The sequence below is a fragment of the Bombyx mori genome, chromosome 10 (assembly GCF_030269925.1).
Source record: "Bombyx mori chromosome 10, ASM3026992v2".
Taxonomy (NCBI): Eukaryota; Metazoa; Arthropoda; class Insecta; order Lepidoptera; family Bombycidae; genus Bombyx; species Bombyx mori.
Window position 1 is genome coordinate 7,118,493 of NC_085116.1, and position 23,306 is coordinate 7,141,798.

Sequence of the window (23,306 nt, forward strand, 5' to 3'; positions counted from 1 at the left end):
GCTCCAGTAATCAGTTAACACCAGGTGGGCTGAGAACTCGTCCACCCATCTAAGCAATAAAAAAAAAACTTACCTTGTTTCTGACAAACATATTATGTATACAGTTAGTTCAACTTAAACAAGAATGACAAGTCGTTTCAATAGCAGAACTAATCTAAGCAAGCACTCACCTACTCCTCGTCTAACTAACCTTTATAATAATCTAGTTAGAAAAGTTGAAAACCTTGACATATTTGGCGATTCCCTTCCAATATTTAAGAACAAAATTATAAAAAGTTGCTGTTGAACCTCAGCCTCGGCCTTGGTCTGAGTACTCGGGTATTACTGTCCTTGTTGTCTTTCTGTTTTTAATTTATTATTATTATTATTTATAGTATTGTTAAATCTCTATTGATATGTTAATGTAATGCATGCTGTGATTGCCTATAATTAGAGTTGCAGTTATCAATTGCTCTATACATGTCAATGTTATTTTATGTCTTACTGTAAGCCCTGTCGGTAATCCTTAAATAAATAAATAGTAGATTTGAGGATAAACTGCACTATTCTAGAACGAATACTTTGATCAATTATGAATTAATCCCATTGTTACTTTAATTTAGTGTAGTTTCATATTATTATGCATTACAAGTATTTTATTTCTGAGTATCAATAATGCCATGTAGACCTACTTTCAAAAAGCACAAGGCAATAGTCAACAATGTGGCCCGACGACTGTGAACCTTCAAACCTTCAAACAAGGTGTAAGAAATGAACGGAATCAGTAGTTAGAATGCTCTGAGGAGTCGTTAACTATCTCAAATCTGATGGGTTTTATCTTGGCTCTGCCGTTATGAGTACTAAGTATATTTAGTCGATTTAATAAAACCATTACCTACCATTGTTTTATAGAAACAAGAATAGTAAAACAGTAAAAAATAAATAAAGGAGAAATTGGATTAAATTCGATAAACTACGTTTCCAACCAAAAAGTTTTATTTAACGTTTTCATAATATCACAATCGTTGGTTAACATGAAATGCATTATAAATTCACGTCAGCATGACGCTTTTTTATTTTGTAAGTACTAACACTAAGTACATGCTTGATAATATTTCAAAGCTGAATAAAATAAAGTACGAAATACATTCGTAATATATTGTGACGATGTCGGCCTTTGAAGCCGCAGAAGTATATGTCGCTCAAACGTAGCCACAGGCTAAAACTGGATAACCGCAACTCCGCAATGCCATCAAACCACGGAATCCGGTTCATCATCCCACGGCCAAGGCGGGTCCGAGTCGAGGGCGTCCTGCCGCCAAAGCGACCGGCAACCGTCCGCTGTGCCGTGCGACAGTAGCCGCATGTTGTACGGCTCCACCATGTTGGAGACGGACGCCCAACTGCCGGAGCGTTCAAGGGCGGGGCGCGTCGCACGGTTCTCGCTGGTCTTCTGCTCCGGCAGCAGATCAAAGGCCGCGTCCCTGGAGCGCGGAGACTCGAGCTCTGTGAGGTCGGAGCGCGGAGACAGCTGGGCGCCGCCCGAGGGCACGGCTCGAGCGTCGTCCGATGACACGAGCGGTGCAGACTCGTCGTCGCTGGTCGCGTATTCGCGCGGCGGACTGCGGTCTCGGGATCCGTTTCTCGATATTATTTTATCGCGAAGTCTCGTGAGTCTCTCGGCAGAACTGACCTTTCGCAGGATCTCGGCGGTTTTGCGCAAGCTACGAAGTTTCAGATCCAGTGGTTGATCGAGTGAAGGTGCCCGAGAAGAGTCCTCGACGGAGCGAGATCGCGCGGCGAGACGGGCGCTATCCACGCTGTCTTCGTTCGCGACGAGCAGGGACGAGGGGCGGGAGCGAGGCGAGGAGGGGCGCGGGGCGGGACGCGGCCGGTAGAGGGCGGAGGGCCGCGGGCGTGCGCTGAACGTGATCTGTCCGTCGTCGTCCGACTCCTCTTCGTTCTCGAAGTTGAAGGTGACGGCGGGCGGGTCGCGGCGCCGCACGCTGCCGCCCTTCAGTATGGAGGGGTCGCGCCGGTCGTGAGTCCGCGTCGGATCGTCGTCTGCAACAAACGCGCCGATGTACCGAGCCGGAGAACCAGTTCATTAGCGGACGAGTTGACGAGAGGATGTCTCCGCGTCCCGCACTACAATCGCACTAAGAATGACAATGATGCAGTCAATGCTTAACGGTAGGCAGCGGCTTGGCTCTGCCCCTGGCATTGCTGAAGTCCATAGGCGAAGGTAACCACTCACCATTAGGTGAGCCGTATGCTCGTCTGCCTACATGGGCAATAAAAAAAAGAAAAGCGCATGGTGCCACCGACTGTCATAGCGATGAATAATCTTTCTGTCAATGTGAAGCGTGAATGACTTTGAATGTAAATAAATAAAACATCTTTGTGAAATTTCAATAATTTATTAATAAAATAAATTAGGACACGTTTAGCGATACTTGATCAATGAGATCGTTTGTTATCTTATGAATATTTGAAATTTTAGCAACTAGTGATGATGAATTATAATTGAAAAACAGGTCTGTTCATTTTCACAATATGGATTTGTATATTTTAATTCAAAGTAGATCGGATGCTACTAGAACATGACAGTTTTGAGAAATTAATCATTAATAATTGAAGCGTTTGTGGTCATTTCTTAAACGGTACTTGGTTGTAATTTTACTGATTTTTATAGTTATAATCTACTACATACTGATATTGGGTTAACCGTCAATATAAACTTAAACTAAGACTAAAATCTTTCTCCTAATCTAATTTATATGAGATGTAAGTACAATTAAGTCTTTTACGAATTATCACTGCCAACTTCATTTTTCTTTGATGGCACACGGACCAACTAATTCTATGTTAAAATAAGGAACATACATTTTAATTATTTTGGGAACTAGCATACTTATTGTCATTACAATTAACAGTATAGTACACAGCCAAAGAAAATATATTGGAATGTTACTAAACTTTTCAATTACCTAATAATAGTTTTCGACATAAGGGTCTTACAACGGGTAAACATATAATTTCTTTAAACAATTCTAGTTTAATAAAAGGAAGACTCAACTTTCGTACGCTTCATTAAGTACTTAACAATTTTATAATCTTACATTATTAAATTATAACAAAGTTTTCCGAACAGAATACTGATCGTATAAAATACGGACAATATAAGTCGTAATTGTATCAGGCGGAATTTCGTGATTACAAGATTGTAATCTACGCGCTTTCAAAAAAGTATCAAATTCGACTGATAATTTTACATAGGTGAGCACCAATCTTGCGATTTGCCATCAGACACGACTGATATGATAGTTTCGATTAAGCTTACTCTCGTAATAAAAAGTTCTACAAACAACAGCAATAGAGTGAAGCTTTATTTTAATGATATGTCTCCAAAATGTTTCTTTGCACATTACGCAACTGAAATGTGTTTATGATGAGTATGCCGCCACGTGTTCTCTGGCGCGGCGTCTTCGCAAAACGAAGATTCCGATAATTTTATTTTCAGTTAAAGTTTGATTTACACAAGAATCTCTGATACGACCATGAATCAATTTCTCATGCGACAGCCCTTCGTATGATAACGCATTCAGCTGTTCACAGGGTGTTCGATTTTGCATGAACTCTTCACGATTAGTATATCTCGTGTTTGAGAAGCAGTAAGTGAGTGCCGGCGCGGCCGCGGAGTGCGCTACAGGTAGACGTCGTCGGTGATGTCGATGACGTGGTGGTCGTGCGGGGCGGCGGCGGGGTCGCGGGCGGCGCGGCGGGTGCGGAGAGGGGGGGAGGGCTCACCTGGGTCGGCGCCGCTCTCGGACTGCGCCACCTCCTCCACCGCCTCCTCGCTCAGCGTCTGCAGGGCGCCGCAGATCATCTGCTCCTCCAGCGTCACCTGGTACATATATATATCAATGTATACGTTCGTGGTGATTGCGTTTACGTCGTTGGATGTAGATGTACTGTCGAGCTCATAGGTCGCGACACAGCACATGGGTCTCTATTTTTTTACCGATTTAAAAAAAAGGAGAAGGTTCTCAATTCGAGTGTATGTTATTTTTGTTTTTTTATGTTTGTTACTCATAACTCATAACTTTTGACTGGATGAATCGATGATTGATGATTCTTTTTTTATTAGAAAGCTGACGCTTCCCGTGTGGTCCCATTACAATTTAGTCCAGTTTTGATGATGGTATCCATAAGAAAACCATATAAGTCTTAAATTTGTATTAAGTACGTGCGCGACAAATAGATGAATAACTCAATATCACGCCAACCGATTTCGATGATTATTGTTTTTTTAGTGTATATTAATTTGTTTTGGAATCTCTTTTTTTCTATTTGACGTCGGTTTATGTTAAAAGATGTCTATTTACAATTATTTACTTTTTTATTACCCTAGATGGGGAGTCGACATAACATACAGCTCACTAGGTTTTACAATTAACCAGGCCCTAATGACTGTCATAGTGTTATAATCACCGTCAGTCTAGTGTTTAAAAGTAACGACTATCCCAGGCATCAGAAACACACGATTGCAACGCAAAAAAAATGCTAGTCAAAAAAAAATACGCAATCTAATTATAAAAAAAAAAAATCGATATTTTTTCTCTCTACTGTGAACTGTGTTTTCTTCGAGAAATAGTTCTGTGACAAATAAATGTTCTGTGTAAAATATTTTTAACACCCGGTTTTTGTAACTATGTTTAATATATTCACCTGATATTCCGCGTATGGCTGCAAAATATAGCTTCTTATAAATTTTTGAGTCGAATGTATCTCACATTTAAATTAAAAATTTGCATTTAATAAGGCTCATTGATATTCTTCATAATAATAATATTCCATGGCAACTTAATTTGTATTCTATTTTTTTGTTTTACCGAATCAAAATATTTTTACTATTAAAAGTAAAAGTTATATATTCATTATTTAAGTGGTGTGAATAAAAGAAAAAGTGCAGTCAGCATTTGCAAGTAATTCAAGATGACAACTTTTTTAAAAGTTAAATTTCGGAAATCCTCACTATAAGGGATGGTCTTGATTATCATTGTAATAATTTCTGACATTATTACGTATTACGTATAACAATAATATTAATAATAATAGTATGAGATAGTGTTAAACTTCGGTAATATAATATTATTATATATATATATATATATAATATTATTATATATATATATGTAATGAAGTATTTATATGATACCTGTTTCTCAACATTAGAGGGTCGGCTTCGCTGGTGTTCCACCGCCATTCGAGGTTTGCTAGAATCCGGCTCGATCTCCGATGTTTTCTCCGAGTTTACTGCAAACATATCGTAAATTCATATCACATTTCGTAAACATAAATTTAAAATAATATGCCGTATTTATATCTATTCAGTACATACCGGTTACGGCTGGCATGTTTGTGGGCATATTAGCTTCCAGTTCACGCAAATTCGTAATCAGCAATTTGAATAGCTCCCAGTCGCCGAACGGTAGTTTCAATACCTGAAACGATATTTTTTTTTAAGGGATTTTATAACCTGGTAACTAAGACCTTTAAGTCATGTCTTATTTTAATTTTATTTTAATTTTTTTGCAAAATGATAGTAGTGAAATGAAATGAAGATGATTAATATGAGACATTAATCAACTGAGATGAAATAAAATGAAATGAGATGAGATGATATGGGATGAATTATAATCTCAGTAAAATGGTGGTCATTTACTGAGATTTTTTCAGTGGACTTTTTAGAGGAGCACGAGAAGTTACGTCCAGCGGCTTTGTTTCATTTTCCCACATTTGATCACTTTCATAGATATTAAACAGTTAATAAGCCACCGTTATTACACATTTAAACCTAAAGAAACACTAAATAGACAAATAAAACAAATCATACAACTTCACTCCTCGCGTTCCCGCCAAAAAAGTTCTGAAACGATATTGAGAGTAAGGTATAGATAACGAAGAGAGAACAACGCCATCTGGCGGACTGTTGCTACCGTCGGTCTTGGAAGCCAGAAAACACGCAAGCCATTCTTAAGCGAACATCATTCCTCAAGGTTTTATAAAGGACGTGCTCGCGGATAACATTGCAAAAGCACAGATAGTACTAGCTGACTTTGTTTACAAAGTGTTCTTTTGTTCATAAGAGCCTTGGATCGAGTCGGTTAAACTTCAGTGTGCTTAGTGCGAGTTTTTTAACGTTCTCGATAGCTCGAAATATGTATGGAGTTGGAACGGTTGCTTACGTTTGCCGCTAGGGGCGCTGTTCCAACTGCATACAAATTTGAGTTAACTTTTACGCTATCGAGAACGTTAAAAAACTCGCATTAAGCAAACTGTTGCGAGTCTCCAATATATTGTTATGTAGACAGCATATAAATATTTACCACACCCACGTTTATAAATACTAGTGGTCCCACAGTAGTCGAAATTCGACTATAATTAACTGAAATTTTAAGTTTGTACATTATTATGGCTCTATTGTTAAAGACTATTAAACTTCTATACTCACAGATTTCGCCAAGACTACAGTATAGACAAATAATATTAAAGACAAACAATATTGATCTATTCTCAATTTGACCACAGACTATAACAATAAGAAATGTTTGACAATAAACAAAGAGTGTGTGTGCGTGTGTCTGTGTGTCAAATATATGGCAGTGTGCGTAATGTTTTTTTATTGATTTAATGTATTATTAATGCATATTTGAAAACAATTTTAACATTCTGCACTTCTTCTCTATATTCTAAGTGTGGGAAGTTTTATAATCCTCCGTTCGCGCAATTTTCGTAAAAAGGCGTACAAAGTTTTTGCTATTAATATATAAATATTAACACGGTTTTGGTGTATTTGTTTTTTTTTTAATCGTGTTTCGAAATATGATTTGTGGGTATATTTACCGGCTGCAGGTCTTCAAGTTTGCAGACAGAGAGCGCCAGTCCGCAGACGCGGTTCTCCAGCAGTGCCGCCGCCGCCAGCAGCCCGCCCTCGCCCAGCCCCTCGCGCACCACGCAGCACACGCACTCCACGCTCAGGGTCGACAGGCGCAGGTTCGAGATGTCATTCTGTGCAACGGACTCTTCCACATCAATATCTCCACCATATATCTATACCATGTTTTTTTAGAAAGAAAACTTTTTTTTGCTTAGATGGATGGACGAGCTCACAGCCCACCTGGTGTTAAGTGGTTACTGGAGCCCATAGACATTTACAAAGTAAATGCGCCACCTACCTTGAGATATAAGTTCTAAGGTCTCAGTATAGTTACAACGGCTGCCCAACCCTTCAAGCCGAAACGCATTACTGCTTCACGGCAAAAATAGGTGGGGTGGTGGTACCTACCCGTACGGACTCACATGAGGTTCTACTACCAGTAAAGTAGTATTACTATCAGTTATTTAGTACTACAGAGCAAGAATGACATTTATAAAGATTTTTTTCCCCACCTAAGCTGATAACCTTGAGAGGCTATTTCAGCGTAACCTTAACTAGTAGGTGAGCTCACGGGACTCAAACCTGACGTTGTTGGTAACACGAACCCTAGCAAGAGCCGAGCTTCGCAGAATCTACCACCGGGAGTTTAGAAAGAGACAGACGTACTATGTATCTATAAGATTTGACCTGCGAGAGAACGAAACAGAAAATTTCACTTGTACCATGTGTATGCTGTGTAAATTATACACGTTTTTTTTATTGCTCAAGATAACTAAAGGAGTTGACGATCATATAGATATGGTGGTGGTACTTTTCGCGCGGACTCGCAATTTATTTAGATTTTCCGTGTTATGATTTATTACCCGATTTTATTTTTTAATTACAGAAAGATTTTAACTTTAGGAAGATACATCACACGGGTACAGGTCTGGCGACTATACATACCAGTGCGGGGAAGGCCGAGCGCAGCAGATGGTAGGGGTTGCGGGAGGGCGGCGGCTGCGCGGGGGGCGGCTGCGGCCACTCCATCCAGAGCGCGGGCGGCGCGCCGCTCGGGGCGGGCGCCACTGCACTCGACGCACGCTGTAGTCAGATTTTGTTTTTTATTTGTTTAATTGTTTTCTGAATTCGCTTTGATCATGAGATCAAATGAAATCAACATCTAATAATACTAGTGGTCTCGCAGTAGTCGAAAAATTCGACTATAAAATTAATTGAAATTATAAGTTTGAACATAATTATGGGTCTATTGTCAAAGACTTATATATAATTCTATAATCACAGATTTCGCCAAAACTACACTATAGATAAATAATATTAAAGACAAATAGTATTAATCTATTCTGAACTTGACCACAGACTTTAAAAAATATCAAAAGTTTGATAATAGACAATAAAGTGTGTCATTATTTTTTTTTGTTTTACGTATTAATATATAGATCGTTAATATTTACATAACAATAAGCAACAAAGGTAATAAATTTCATAGTTTTAAAGGAATCAATCTAACTACTGTTATTAATACTGTTTTTATAATCGTTAGTTAAATGTTGTTGGATACAGGGAAGACAGTACTCTGAATGCGGTAATCTTGTGTATTTATTGTATAGAACTTACATGTTTTCTGTTAAAGAGTTTCGATGTAGGTTGTTTAGGTTGTTGTGGAGCTCCCCACGCAGGGCCCGCGGCTGCTCCGGCACCCATCTCGTCTTCCCCGTTCGTCTGGGCGTGTTCCTCTGTAAAATCATCAATGTATAGAAGTGAGTTTTTAATTTGGTATGAATCGTGGAAAGAACTAGTTCTATTTCGATTTTATCTTTTAAAAAACTTCTTGGTGGTTCCGATTGGATCTCGTAACTAATATATAAATCATGTCAATCAGTGGTTTTTACGGATGTTCTGTTATAACTACTGAACCGTGCATCCGATTGACTTGAAACTTGGCATCCATGTAGAAAATACATGTACTTAATGGATAGGCTAATATTTATATGAGTGTTGGACTCACTAATAATAATGACAATAAATAATAATGTTAATTTTAAATGCCCAGCGAAGCGGGCGAGTACGGCTATAAGCTGATAAAGTGAGTGATGCTCACACTAAGACGTGCGCTAAGAGTATCGCCTGATTGTTTTGTGTTCGAAATTTACAGGACCGCAGTAGTGACCCGGCCAGCATTGGGCGCCATACACTACCACCAGCACCATACATTGATCATCTTTGTCTGCAGGTTTATAATATAAAACACAGTTCAGAAAGGCCAACTTGACGTGTCTATTATTTGTATGCAATAATTTCCACTCAATCTACTATGACCATCGATTCATGGCTATACCTTTAATCACTTTCTTGATGTATGGATCTAAGTTGATCGTGAAGGGCAGGAAGATCTTCAGATCGGCAGCGGTGAGGGTGGACCGATGGAAGCTGAGGAACACTTCCAGCTTGCGCTCGTCGCGATCCAATTCCATCAGCGTGCCGGCTTCGCGGAGCCCGTTCATCAGGGGTTTGACTCTGTGTAAGGGCGATTCTCATATTTATTTACGCCGACAAGTATAAGCCGCGCCAATCAAGAAACGATTCTAAAATGGCGGCGGCGATCATGCGCTCTCACTCTAAGCTATTGCTGTCTTTAGTCGCACACGGCGCGTGTTGCATGGAATTTTTTTTATCAGTTCTAACTTTGTGGGTTTTTTTTTTATTTCCAGCCGTTCGAGTTGGGTGACTTAGATGACTGGCAGCAAGTTTTTTTTTTTATGTTTGAAAGATTACTGGTGGCCCGGAGACCTTTCCAGTTTCACCAGAACAGGTGAGCGAGCAAAGGCTCAGCCAGGAAGGAGTGGGATTTGCTAACAGCTGCCCGAACGCCTCCAAAGGAGACCTAACAACTCAAGAGCAATTGCTTCGCGAATGAATCTACTACCGGATCGATATCGCGACCCGCTGAGAAGATCCGGCGAGAAAATCAGCGGGCTGATGCATGGGTTAGGTTGCACGTCGACCTCTTTGTCGAGTTCGACGAGTACGGCTACCGGGGTCCTTAAGCCTGCTCCTGGTGTTAGAGCTGAAGGCGTCTAAAGCAAAGGTTATTGGACCTGATGGATCCGTAAGGCCGTGTGGCAACAAAAGTGTCTACGTAAGTTGCATCCCAGATGAGACACCTACCCCTTCTGCCGGTGCACCAAAGTAAAGTAAACTACATTCTCATTTGTTTTTTTATAATTTTTTACAATAAACAACTTTTTCTTTCTATCTTTCTTTTTATTTGTTGACTCTACCATCTGTCAGTGCAGGTACATAGACGCCATTTTCGATTCGTTTCTTTATTGGCGCGGCTTGTACTTACAAATAACTTTATACAATCGTAAGGTATACTGACTTCTCGTAAATGTTCTTTAGCGAGGTGGTGTCGTCTATGTGCTCTTCGTACGTCTCGTGGTGGTAGATGATCCACGACGTTCGGAATGGCCATTGTTCCGTCAGATTCACCCACGAAGCCAACTGATACCAGTTAAATTCTATTTGGAATGCTTTGAGGAGGCGACCTGAGAATAAATCGTCGTGTGAAATTTAATGTAAAAAAGTGTAGATTTTGAAGTTATACTTCTTTAGGCGCGTTATGAAAATTTTACGATGCGCGCGCACCGTGATACAAAATTAACAGAATGAAGTTGCCCACTAAATCGCCCAAGACACTCCAATTTTATTTATATGTATAGATTATCAAAATTAACACCAGTTGTAATGGTACCTGACGGGATATTTAGAAGTTCGATATAATTGAGAATAAAAAAAAAGATGTTTTTTTATTTTATTTTATTGCTTAGATGGGGATGAGCTCACAGCACACTTGGTGTTAAGTGGTTACTGGATCCCATAGACATCTACAATGTAAATGCGCCACCCACCTTGAGATATAAGTTTTAACGTCTCAAGTATAGCTACAATGGCTGCTCCAACCTTCAAACCGAAATGCATTCACGGCAGAAATAGGCAGGGTAGTGGTACCTACCCGCGCGGAATCACAAGAGGATCTACAACCAGTTGTGTTAGGGTTGTCTAGTCTGGCATAGTGATTATATAAGAGGAACCTGTGATGTAGAGCACGTTCATGAGGCGGGTCATGCTGCGCGGGTTGACGTCGCTGAAGTAGTCGTCGGTGAGCATGACGCGGCCCAGGTCGGCCACGGGCGCGGCGCGGTGCAGGCCGGACGCCACGGACGACGCCACCGACTCGGAGGGGCGCAGGCGCCGCGCGCGCCCCGCCTCCTTGCTCTGGCTCTTGATGCGCTCCTGGCTCGACATCAACTCCGACGTGGACGACAGGCGCCGGGCCGACACCTGATCGACATGTACCGACAGATACGTGAACAAATAAAAACGCAAAAAAATAATCTAACCTTAGGAGAGGATGTTTAATTACCAACGACATCAATAAAGTTTTCGTGAATTTCTAAATTGTTTCCTATATATTTTGAACAAATATCCATGAATATTATTAGTGGTAGGCTTATCAATTTTTTCAAATAATATGATAGCTTTTTAATGTCGACATCATAATAGTCCGTGACTACGAAAACAACTAATAATAAATGCGATATTAAATTAATCATGTCTAAGACTTGTGTAAATTGAAGAAAATGCTTTAAAAACAGTGGGCCCAACTTGTATGACGTAATATCATCAGATATAAATTGCTGATAACAAAGAGACTGTTAATGCGTAAACAATATTTCATACATTGTTTGAAAGATTGAAACAACAGTATTTATTATTCGAGATGCATATTTGTTTGTGTATCTGCATACAAGTAATGTGGGGAATTTATACAGATACCTACACGCGCATTTAAGTTGTGTCTAAAGTGTGAAATTGGCTAAATTTGAAAATTAATGTACAGAACAAAAATATGTTGTGGACCCGTATTGTTATTCAAATGCGTTTATTTTTTTTAATACGCTTTTATTAGCTTCAGACGTATGTATGTAACGGAATCTTTGAACATGATTTTGATCCCCTTCAAAACGTCGGATTAACTCGAAATTTGGTACACTTATTAAGGATCGATGACAATTCAATATTTAATTTAAATTGAAAAAAAAAAGAATTGAAAAAATTGAAATTCAACTAAAAATGTAAAATAAATAATAGTTTAAAAAACTTTAATTCAAATTTATTAAAATTTATTTTCTATTTTTTAGTTGGATTTTCTATAAAAGCGTATTTTGTTAGTTTTTTTTTAATTATTATTTTTAATAGTCACTGCTATTGATTTTCCACAAGAGACCGACGCCCCACTCACGGATCTCTGGAGAGAGGTGGAGAAGTCCTCCGCGGCGGTCGGTTGCATCCGCTTGGTGGCCGTCTGCTGGGCCAACTTCACTCTGCGGAGGGCCGAGTTCTGGAGGTAGAACGGCAGCTGCACCATGTTCCGCAAGTAATCCCAACCACCGATGTTACTCTCAGAGAATGTCCGACGACTGTTCATTTCTACTGCCTGAATACAAAATTTACTTGCAATAATCGATATAAATTTACCACCATCGATAAAAAAAAAAACCTTATCGTTTACAATCTTTAACGTCCACATCGATATATATTTTATTCTATCATGCAACACAAACGTAAGACACTCAGACCACATAACAAGAAATGAAATCATGCAGTTTCACGTAAATCATTATTTAAAAACAATATATAGAGGCGATGTCTAACATCGGCCAAGCTAAACGTGGAACATCGAACACTGCACTTAACGCTTAACTAACCTCCATCCAAGCAACCTGCATGAAACACGATCAATCTAGTATTTCAGGTATGTACTTAAATAGTTTAAGTGATAAAGAATTCATCGTAAAACAAATCTCTACATATGTAATAAATCTCACATTAGGTCGAAGTCTCACTGTTTTGTATGACGGATATCCCAACCTTAAAGCTTGACGGCAAAAATAGACAGAGTATTGGTAGCTACAATTATGGATTGGCAACACCCGCTAAAAGCAATGCCGGTTGCCAGTACGCAAATTTACATAATTTTGCACGATTTCAGTTCAAAGAAGTTCAAATTGTTTTAAATACGTATTTATAATATTAACCAAAAAAGATACCCGCCGGCCGGATTTGAACCGCGGTGTCGCTGTATCACTATACCGGGCGTGATACCCTTTAGGCCACGGATTGTTTTACAAGCTAATTCATTTGTTTTTAACGTATAAGCAAATCAGTTTTAATTCGGAGTGAGTTATCGAAACTTTTCACGCCCGTTAATAATAATCTTTCTTTTTTTTTTTTTTAGTTGGTTGGTCGAGCTCACAGCCCACCTGGTGCTAAGTGGTTACTGGAGCCCATAGACATCTACAACTTAAATGCGCCACACACCTTGAGATATAAGTTCTAAGGTTTCAAGTATAGTTACAACGGCTGGCCTACCCTTCAAACCGAAACGCATTACTGCTTCACGGCAGAAATAGGCAGGGTGGTGGTACCCGCGCGGACTCACAAGAGGTCCTACCACCAGTAACTTGGTCTTATAACTGGGCTGTAAAGAGCTCCGATATCTCATGACGAGTAAAACCGTTTATCGTATGATGGTCGTTTGAATTGAAAACGTACCTTAGCGATGATGTGCGGGTCTATGGCGAGTAGGAGTATAAAAGGACTATTGGGGTCGGAGCACAGCGCGTGCACCGCGTTCAGTAGCGTGAGGACCTTCTCTTGCTCGCAGCTGTCCAGGGCGTCCACCACCACCACCAGCCGCGTCTGCTGCCCCGTGAACGCATCCAGGCACGACACCTACACGAACATTTGCGTTACTAATTTTTCGATAACAAAACTAAGAGTCAGATCGTCTAAGCTGTTTCGTTTCTTTAATCGGATGTTTCAGATGTAATTTGCAATGATGTGTGGTTATTACTGGTTTAGTATTTGTTAAAGTGAAATAAACAAATTTTTTGTGACTTTTAGGAATCATCAAAAAGAAATATCGATTTTTTTGTAAGTACCGAGAGGATCACCGAACATTTTTATGAATATTAATTTTCGACGGCAATCTCGTCGCAATATCGATAAATGAAGAGTCGAATTGAACAGACCACCAAGAATTAAACAAGATTTAATTTCAAAGCCTTATTTTTGTCGATTTGGGGCAATGAAAAAAAAAACAAATGTATTTAAGCCGAATGAAAATTTCGAAACCGACTCAATTTAAATTATGAATAAAACAGCAAAATGAGGGAATGTATTAAAAATAATCAGTAAAGTTACTGTATTACGAGCAAATTATAAATTGAAAGTCATAAAATTCAAAATTCTATCGTGTATTTGGCTTTCGTTTTTCCAATAAAAATGAGTTTTAGACTTCACTTCTAATAGCGTGGATTACACATCGGTATGTATGGGCTTCAGCACTTCATTTATCACTAACTAGCGACCCGTTCTCGCTTCGCTTCGGAAACTGTAATTTATTATTGATTTCTCCACTATTTAATGGATGTTATTATACATATAAACCTTCCTCTTCAATCAGTCGGTCAGTCTATCTATTTAAAAAAAACCGCATCAAAATCCGTTGCGTAGTTTTAAAGATTTAAGCATACATAGGGACTGATATAGGGACAGAAAAAGCGACTGTTTTATACTATGTAGTGATAAGCCAATCTACCCTAGAAACAAGTCGCTGACACGTCAGCTATAGTGAAGTAATCAAAAATAAGGGGTCACCATGTGTGTGAGCGCGTGCACGTGCGGGCGGAGCGCGACGGTGGGCGCGTCCCGGCGCAGCGCCCGCGCCAGGCTGCGGCGCGGCGTCACCGCGAGCGAGGCGAGCACGCGCCCGCACGTGTACAGGTTGGCGAGCACGCCCGCGCCCGCCACGCACGCCGCGCCTATCATCAGCCACTGTTGGATGTTGCGCCGTCTGACGCATGTCATCGATCGTTATGCAGGTACGTATGCGGTACGGTCACTACGCACTTATAACAGTGCAATGCAATGAAGAACGATTAACTTCGACAGTGAGTTCACGATTAACTTCCACGGTGAAGGAATATAACATCGTGTAATAAAAATCAAACTCGCAAAAAATATAATTCGCGTAATTACTGGTGGTAAGACGTATTGTGAGTCCGCTTAGGTAGGTACCTCCATCCTGCCTATTTCTGCCGTGAAGCAGTAATGCATTTCGGTTTGAAGGGTGGGGCAGCCGTTGTAAGTATACTAAGACCTTAGAATTTATACTCAAGGTGGGTGGCGCATTTACGTGGTAGATGTCTATGGGCTCCAGTAACCACTTAACACCAGGTGGGCTGTGAGCTCGTTCACCCAGCTAAGCAATAAAAAAAAAACTTTTTTCAGTGTATGCAGGAAAAAAAACATTGAGAAACTTCAAACAATTAACAATACAGGGCAATAAAAAAAACCTCTTTCAAAAAATCTAGGTACTCACTGTTGATTCTCACTATTTTCAGTCAAGTACATTACGAGTACGCAGATCCCGACGAGCATGCACGTGAAGCACAGCTCGAACGTGATGATGTGTGGAATGCAGCACACTTTACGCCATCTAGGTGTACACATGTTTTTGTAGTAGGAATAAGAGTGTTTTTGTCGCGCGTACATTAATCACAGCTCATATTGGTGTGTACTGAAGCTCTTAAGCATAAGATGAATTCCAATGCTAAATTATCTTGAGAAATGATATCAAAGTCTCAATCACTTTGGAACGAGGGTCTACGCTTCAAACCGCACAGTGATACAGGCGCCAGCTGAACTATTAATATTTTACCTTTTTTTAATAATATGTGCGTATGACACAGAGTTATAAATAAAATGAACATGGCTTTGATATATTTAAAAACTCACTTCCACCCAGAAGTCGAAGATACCGGTTTAGGTCTAAAAGCTCGCGCTAGTCTCGTGCAGACGCGCCCGTACTGACACTCGAGAGCCTCAGCCAGGCTCGCGATCATCTGCACCACCATGGCGTCTCCCTCCTGTCCGCCACCTCTCATGCCTTCCGTGAAATGAAATCTACAAAAACAAACACCCCAATTTGAGAACCACCGTCTTTTCTGTACTTGAAGTTGTTTAAAAATATTTAAACATGTTAAAATTTGAGACATGTTTGGGTTATTTTAAAATAAATAATGTTTTTTTAGTTAAAATTATAGTATTTATCCAGTTCCTAATGTCTAATACCTTTCCGTTTTTCAATATTAGTGTATTGTGTATGCTGTTACGAGCCGAAGTTCGGCCGGACTTGGTCAAAAAATATCGGTCCGTACTCACTAATACCTATTACGTACTAGTATTGACTCTATAAGACACCAGGTTGCCTTCTAATTGTCACTTTGGATCTCTGCTTTTCTATCCTCTGTTTCAGTACGCGCTCTTACGTTCATTTGTTACTTTAATTGCTTATGGGTGGTCTTCACTAAGGTGAAGGTAGATAGACCTTTTTTTATGTCCTACCTATGCTGATGATAGATAGCCTTGAGAGGCTATTTCAGCTTCACCCTAACGTGTGTAGGTGAGCTCACGGGGCTCAAACCGGAGTGTTGCTAACACTGGCCCTAGCAAGAGCAGTGCTTCATAGAATCTACCACCGGATCGAAAACGCGACCCACTGTGAAGATCCGGCGAGAAACTCAGTGGGCTGTGTCTATGGGTTAATTCGCTCGTCGAGCCCTTCGTCGCAAGCGATGGGTTCGACGAGGACGGTGACCGGTGTTTGTGGGGCCTAAAAGCACCGTTAATGGATCGTAGATAGGTCTAAGGAGCACAGTTTCTTTCGAATTTTGAGAAGTGGCGTTTTGTGTTAACGGTATTATCGATAACTACAGAAGTTTAAAGTGATTTTGTTTGTATCTTACCTTATCGGAGTAGCGGGTAAGGCACGCGGATCGTTCGGTCCAGGAGGATGACAGAATACAACTTGCAGCACCAGCAATAACGAACTGAATTTCCGACCCAAAGTTGAAACCACTCCTCCCGCCCACCACCACTCGTATCTATTGAAGAAACATTTTGAAATTAATTATAATTCTGAAAAAATAATAATCAGAGCGCCTAAAACGACAGTTAAGTTGAGGTTTAACCTAATATATTTTTTAGCAATCATGGGATTAATACAATTGTTTAAAAAATAATATTTTTTATTCTATTTTTACTGTAATAGAAGTAATAAATATAAAATAAAAACTAATAAATACACTGTAATATCAAGCCAGATCATCGATCCTTGATAAAAGTGCATATACATATATTTAAATTAATCTTGTCTTGATTCGAATTATGTTGAAAATTTCGACTACCTAGAGACAGTCAATAAAAGCGTTTTTAAAACGGTTATGATTTGCTGTCGATTTGTTCATAAACATGCAGAGCCTACCGCTTCAACATAAATGCAACCAATGTAAGTCCAGAGTTTCATTTATTTTTGAGCTCGTAGACGTTTGTAATAATTTGTATTCGGTGCATTCGTATTGAGTTATTATGTAATAATAATTAATAATTATTAATATAATTGTTATAATAATTATATTATAATTATTATTTATTTTAATTTTTTTTTTAAAACTATTATTAAATGTTTCTCCAATTCACATTTTATAAGATTTATTCACTTTGTATGTTCCGTAATTATATAATAATTATGTCTAACTAGTAAGAGCCTTAATATTATAATGACTGAAATAAAATTTTACATATCTAAAATTAATTAATATAAATGCTGACGTACCGGTTGCCTGTGTACCAGAGCAGGTAGAGCACGAGGTAGATGGCGGCGAAGAGCCCGAAGCAGAGCGCGGCGGCGAGGTGCGGCGGCGCGCCCGCCACGGCGCACAGCACGGCCACGCCCAGCGCCGCGTGCCACGCGCCCCACCACACCGCCCACGACCAGGCCCACCCAGACTCGCTCCACTGCCGAGCGAAGTTCTTCATCTCCTCTGTACAATATTCGCTCAATTTATATTCTGTCAAACTATTTTTTTATTGCTTAGATGTGTGGACGAGCTCACAGCCCACCCGGTGCTCAGCGGCTACTGGAGCCCATAGACAACAACGTAAATGTCGCTGCTCACGTTGAGCTATAAGTTCTAATTCTCAGTTTTACAATACAAGGACTGCCCACCCTACATACCGAAACGCATAGCTGGTTCACGGTAGGAACAGGCCGGGTGATTGTACCTACCCCTGCAGGCCTAAGACCAGTAATTAAGTTTTTTTTTTGCCGGTTTGTATTTTATTACACGATGTTATACCTTAATCGTGGAAGTAATTCGTGAAAATATTATAATTATTTATTTATTTATAACACTTCATGTAAAACTTACATTGGCGGACTTAATGCCTAAGGCATTCTCTACCAGTCAACCAAAAGTAGTGCAGAGTAAATAGTGGTAGGTGCAATGAAATTTATATAAAGTTACAAATACATAATAATTATGTTTTGCATTTAAAAGTTAATTACTGGTCTTGGGCCTACAGGGGTAGATACAATCACCCGGCCTGTATTGTAAAATTGAGAATTAGAACTTATAGCTCAACGTGAGCAGCGACATTTACGTTGTTGTCTATGGGCTCCGGTAACTACCTAACGCCTTAAGCCGCGGGCATGTCCTTCAATGTAAACAATAAAAAAATAAGTACTTCTCAATTATTTATAGAAAAATAAATCATATTTCTTTGTCCCGTTTCATCTATCTTGTTATGAACACCATTTTCACGGAAGCGGTCAGTCAGACCTGCCCCCTTACCCTTTCAAAGTTGCTATATTAATTTCATCAAATTTCTACGAATACATATTAATATAAACGATTTTTATTAACTTCTAGAGTTTTCTAGTTACGCCTTTTCATTGCGACCTCGTATCTAAAGCAAAACATTTGTTCAGCAAATACAGAATTAATAATATACATTATATGTATTTACTGTTTATTCTATTCCTGGCTTGAAAGCGATTATTATTAACTAAAATAGAGACAATTCATTTCGGTTGTACAGACACTTGGACAGTTGTCAAAGGATATCATAATATTTATGGCACCACGAAACTTAACAAGTATATAAATAAGAAAATCGGTCATGCAATTTACCTTTAATAAATAATTGAACGTAATATTGTCATAGTAAGATTTTATAGTAAGTAATTTATAGTAAGATTCATTTAGTTTCAGTAATAGGGGATTAGGATTTGAAGGTGAACAAATATTGACGGAACAAAGTGGAGTAAACTAAAATAAACCAAGATAACACATCTAAAACAAACCGACTCTGTATTTATTTTCGTTCGCTAATGTGTAACGAGGTCACAATTTTCAGTAATGCGCTCTAATATAATAATTACATGAAAGAAAACGCATCGTAATTACGTAAGCGTCTCAAGTTACATAGTATAGAAATTAAAATAAACCACCAATATTTATAACGATAAAACCATAGAATAAAAATTTTAAGTCAAAACTGTATGTATAATACAGCTGAATCTATTTATTTTTTTCCTACCTATACTGATCGCCTTGAGAGGCTGTATCAGCGTTACCTACCCTAGCGTGTAGGTGTGCTCTCATGGCACAAACCGGAGGTTTTACTAACTGGCCCTAGCAAGAGCAGTGCTTCGCTGAATCTACCACCGGATCGGAATGGCGATAAATCTATGATTACAAATAACAAGCAACTATGATCGCTATGGCTAATAATAATAAGAATGAATTTTATGTGGATAATACTTCTTAAAGATTCTCAAAGGTTATTCGTACATACCTTTAAGTTTTTTCAATAAAAACGATTTTCCCGAGCCCCACCTCGCGTACAGGCCCACCGTGATGGGGACAGACAGACTGGGCTCCGAGAGCATGTCCGCCAGGGCCGCGCTGTACAGCTCGTAGCCCAGCATATTCTCGTTGTCCTCATTCGTATTCAGTTTTCGAGCACCGAATATTTGACCCAATATTGTCTTGTTGTAATTCATGTCTATATTGTACGGAGTCTCGTTTAGTTTATTAGGCTTGTACAAAAGTTGACTGTGCTTTGGATTCCTTAATAATATTTCGACGATTTGCTGTAAATAATTAACATAAATTTAATATTATACTTCTTTACACATTTATTTAACAGTTAATTACAGGACTCTACTTTTCTTGGCAATGTCACATGAAGTTCTTTTAAATTCTACACAATGACGTCACTATACGTTCACTATGCAGCTACTATAGAAAGTGTCAAAACTAAACGGAATTTTTTACGTAATTTATTAATTTAATCTATACCAATCTGTATTAAAATTATAAAGAGGATATGTTTGTTTGTTTGTATTGAATAGGCTCCGAAACTACTGAACCGATTTGAAAAATTCTTTCACTGTTTGGAAGCTACACTATTCCCGAGTAACATAGGCTATCTTTTTTGTAACAAATTCAGGGATCCTTACTAAAATTCCAATAATGTAACCCAAGGTATAAAAAAATTACCTAAAATATTATTTACATCGCGTGCCCTGCGAAAACTATTGACGATAGAATAAAATACTGTACTACGACTTTATAGAACACATTATTATTTACAAAAATTGCCGCGACAGCATATTTCTAACTATTATAGTTATGCCGCTAGTAATAAATATTTTTCGCAGGGCACGCGATGTAAAGAATATGTTAGGTAATTTTTTTACACCTTGGGTTACATTATTGGAGTTTCAGTAAGGATCCCTAATTTGTTACAAAAAAGATAGCCTATGTTACCCGGGAATAGTGTAGCTTCCAAACAGTGAAAGAATTTTTCAAATCGGTTTCGTAGTTTCGGAGCCTCTTCAATACAGACAAATAAACAAATCTTTCCTCTTTATAATCTATCTATACTAATTATTGACTTGAAACTTGGTATCCATGTAGAAAATACATGTACTTAATGGATAGGCTAATATTTATATGAGTGTTGGACTGCCTACACCAGTTGCAGGGGCGTTAATGATCAGAATCTTTGTGGGGGTGAGAAATAATAATGTTAATTTTGAATGCCCAGCGAAGCGGACGGGTACAGCTAGTATTAGTATAGAAGTATAGATTTAGTTTAGATTATATTTCACTCGAGTGAGGCACGTTCTATTTACCTTAGACCTGGCTCTCATGGCGATGTGCAGTGCGGTGTCCCCGCGGTTGTCGGCCACGGTGACGCGCGCCTTCCGCTCCAACAGCAACTGAACCATCTCCGCATTCCGGGACCTCACGGCCCGTAGCAGTGGAGTGTCTCCGCTCTATAGTATTAAGCTATGATAACACGAAAGACTTCTCATCGCCGGCAAAGTGGAAGAAAAGAGACCCAGGGGGCGTAGTCCCATTCGCTGGTCCGATCAGATTAAGACAATTTGGAATCCAGCATCAATGTCGCTATCCACTGCGCGGAGGACAGGAGTGAATGGAGGAACATAGTCCTAACAAAAGTGCTCAGTAAAGGTCACGACCCTCAGCACTGAGGAATACGACGCACGGAGGGGGGATGATAACACACTTGCTCACTTTATAGATTTGAGTTTTTGGCGTTTGCATTACTTTAAATTAAATTGTGTTTTTGATAATTAATACCGTAAGAAGGTTATGAAATTATTTATGTCGCGAAGAAATCAGAGTATGAAAGTCGTTAATTCACTGATTGAAAAATTTATCACCAACAGGTGTTAAGTGATTACCGAAGCCCATAGACATCTACAACGTAAATGCCGCCATCCACCTTGAGACATGAATTGTAAGGGTCTCCTCACTTTTAATAGTACAACGGCTGCCCCGCCCTTCAAATCGAAACGCATTACTGCTTCACGGCAGAAATAGGCAGGGTGGTAGTACCTACCCGTGCGGACTCACAAGATGTCCTACCACCAGTAAAAATTGTGTAATATAACGGCTTTCCCACCCTTCAAACATTACTGATTCGCGTCAGAAACATTGTAAAACATATTTGTATAGGATTCAATTAACTATAAAACTATAAAAATTTGAATGTCATCTAGTAAAAAGATTACATTAAAAACCCAAATTGAAGACATTTCAAAAAATGAATGTCAAATTAATCGTTTTATGTGAATGTGTTGTTTTTTTTAAATGGCTAGGCAATCAAAACATTCAATATTTCATGTGCGAATCGTAAATTTAAATTAATGAGTACCACGATCTTATAATTCACGTTTTCGAAACAGACGGATGGACAGAATCGAAGATTTTAACAAAAAAAAAACCTATTATGTTCGCAAATTTATGAGATACGTAAGAGGAAAAAAAAAACAATATTTTTCTATTCCATACGAAAGCGCGTTTGGGTTTTGCTGTCGTGTGACGCCAACGTTAAGTTCAATATTCGGCCCCTCTATAAATTCGAATAAAAGTCGTATTAAAAATTTGTAATCAGATTGCGAAAATTCGATTTTATGACGCACAAAGAGATCAGGGACAGTTCTTTGCTTCAACAAATAAATTTAAAATATAAAAAAAACATGTTATTCTATGTTTGGCGTGATGTTGAAAAATTTGCTTTTGCTCGTAGCGAAGTGTATGGCGAAATCCAAACTATTTTATAAGTTTCAGTTTTTTTCTGAACGAACGATACTACAACCGTCTTGATGTATAATATTATAAATATTATATAATATTATAAATTTAGAGCAGTACACCTAATCTATCTATGTTTCAAGAACCTAAGCTTGTTTAATTAATAACCGGAGATTGGGATATTTTTGTTGGAGCTTTTTATCGTACATTAGATTTGTGAATGTTTTTCGGTATAACTGATAGTGCACGCAACAGCAAAGCGGGCGTGGCTTAACGTCCGCGTTCTGAGTGAGTGAGCGAGAAAGAAAGTGAGAAAGAGAGAGAGAGAGAAAGAGAGAGAGAGAAAGAGAGAGAGAGAAAGAGAGAGCGAGAGCAGCGTCATAGTAAAAGCTCGCGATACACACATGCGATCGAGCGCACATTACATATCGCGTTGATGGGAGGGAAAGTTATCAGAATCGGTTACTTTTTTTTTTAATTCTAGTTTTCACTCGACTATAGAAATTCTCCCGGTTTGTGGTGAGTCTGGTATACTCGTGCAAACAGCCGCCAACTGCCGACTTCACTTGGTCGGTCCATCGCATGGGCAACCTTCCACGCGGTCTGGTGCCTTCTACTTTGCCCTGAATTACAAGGCGCTCTATGGAGTCATTTCCTTGTCGGGAGACATGTCCAAAAAATGATAGACGTTGCTTAGTGTCGAGTTCTTGCAGAATATTGGTGCGAAGTTCGGTCCACTCTGGGAGGAGTGGCGATTGCTCGTGAAGCGCATATCTGCCCACAGCAATGATACTGAATGACGAGCACGACCGCTCTGACAAGAGTGATACGAGAAAGGAAAG

The 23,306-nt window shown here is 39.2% G+C and overlaps 1 protein-coding gene across 4 annotated transcripts in view; it reads right to left on the reverse strand.

The window, feature by feature from the left end:
* Window positions 1-957: 957 nt before the first annotated feature.
* LOC101741683 (kinase D-interacting substrate of 220 kDa B) overlaps window positions 958-23,306 on the reverse strand; it is a 59,168-nt gene continuing 36,819 nt past the window's right edge. For all 4 annotated transcript variants that reach the window (XM_012693989.4, XM_021350797.3, XM_012693988.4 and 1 more), the window contains exons 8-26: window positions 21,036-21,179; window positions 19,691-19,988; window positions 17,667-17,874; window positions 16,798-16,935; window positions 15,788-15,955; window positions 15,372-15,488; window positions 14,648-14,843; window positions 13,541-13,720; window positions 12,228-12,422; window positions 11,017-11,266; window positions 10,305-10,470; window positions 9,261-9,439; window positions 8,540-8,658; window positions 7,868-8,005; window positions 6,889-7,053; window positions 5,384-5,486; window positions 5,201-5,298; window positions 3,790-3,886; window positions 958-2,043 (exon numbers count right to left, since the gene is read on the reverse strand). In XM_012693989.4, coding sequence (XP_012549443.1) covers window positions 1,232-2,043; window positions 3,790-3,886; window positions 5,201-5,298; window positions 5,384-5,486; window positions 6,889-7,053; window positions 7,868-8,005; window positions 8,540-8,658; window positions 9,261-9,439; window positions 10,305-10,470; window positions 11,017-11,266; window positions 12,228-12,422; window positions 13,541-13,720; window positions 14,648-14,843; window positions 15,372-15,488; window positions 15,788-15,955; window positions 16,798-16,935; window positions 17,667-17,874; window positions 19,691-19,988; window positions 21,036-21,179 — 3,771 coding nt within the window. In that variant the 3' untranslated portion in view covers window positions 958-1,231. The remainder of the gene's footprint in view (window positions 2,044-3,789; window positions 3,887-5,200; window positions 5,299-5,383; window positions 5,487-6,888; window positions 7,054-7,867; window positions 8,006-8,539; window positions 8,659-9,260; window positions 9,440-10,304; window positions 10,471-11,016; window positions 11,267-12,227; window positions 12,423-13,540; window positions 13,721-14,647; window positions 14,844-15,371; window positions 15,489-15,787; window positions 15,956-16,797; window positions 16,936-17,666; window positions 17,875-19,690; window positions 19,989-21,035; window positions 21,180-23,306) is intronic.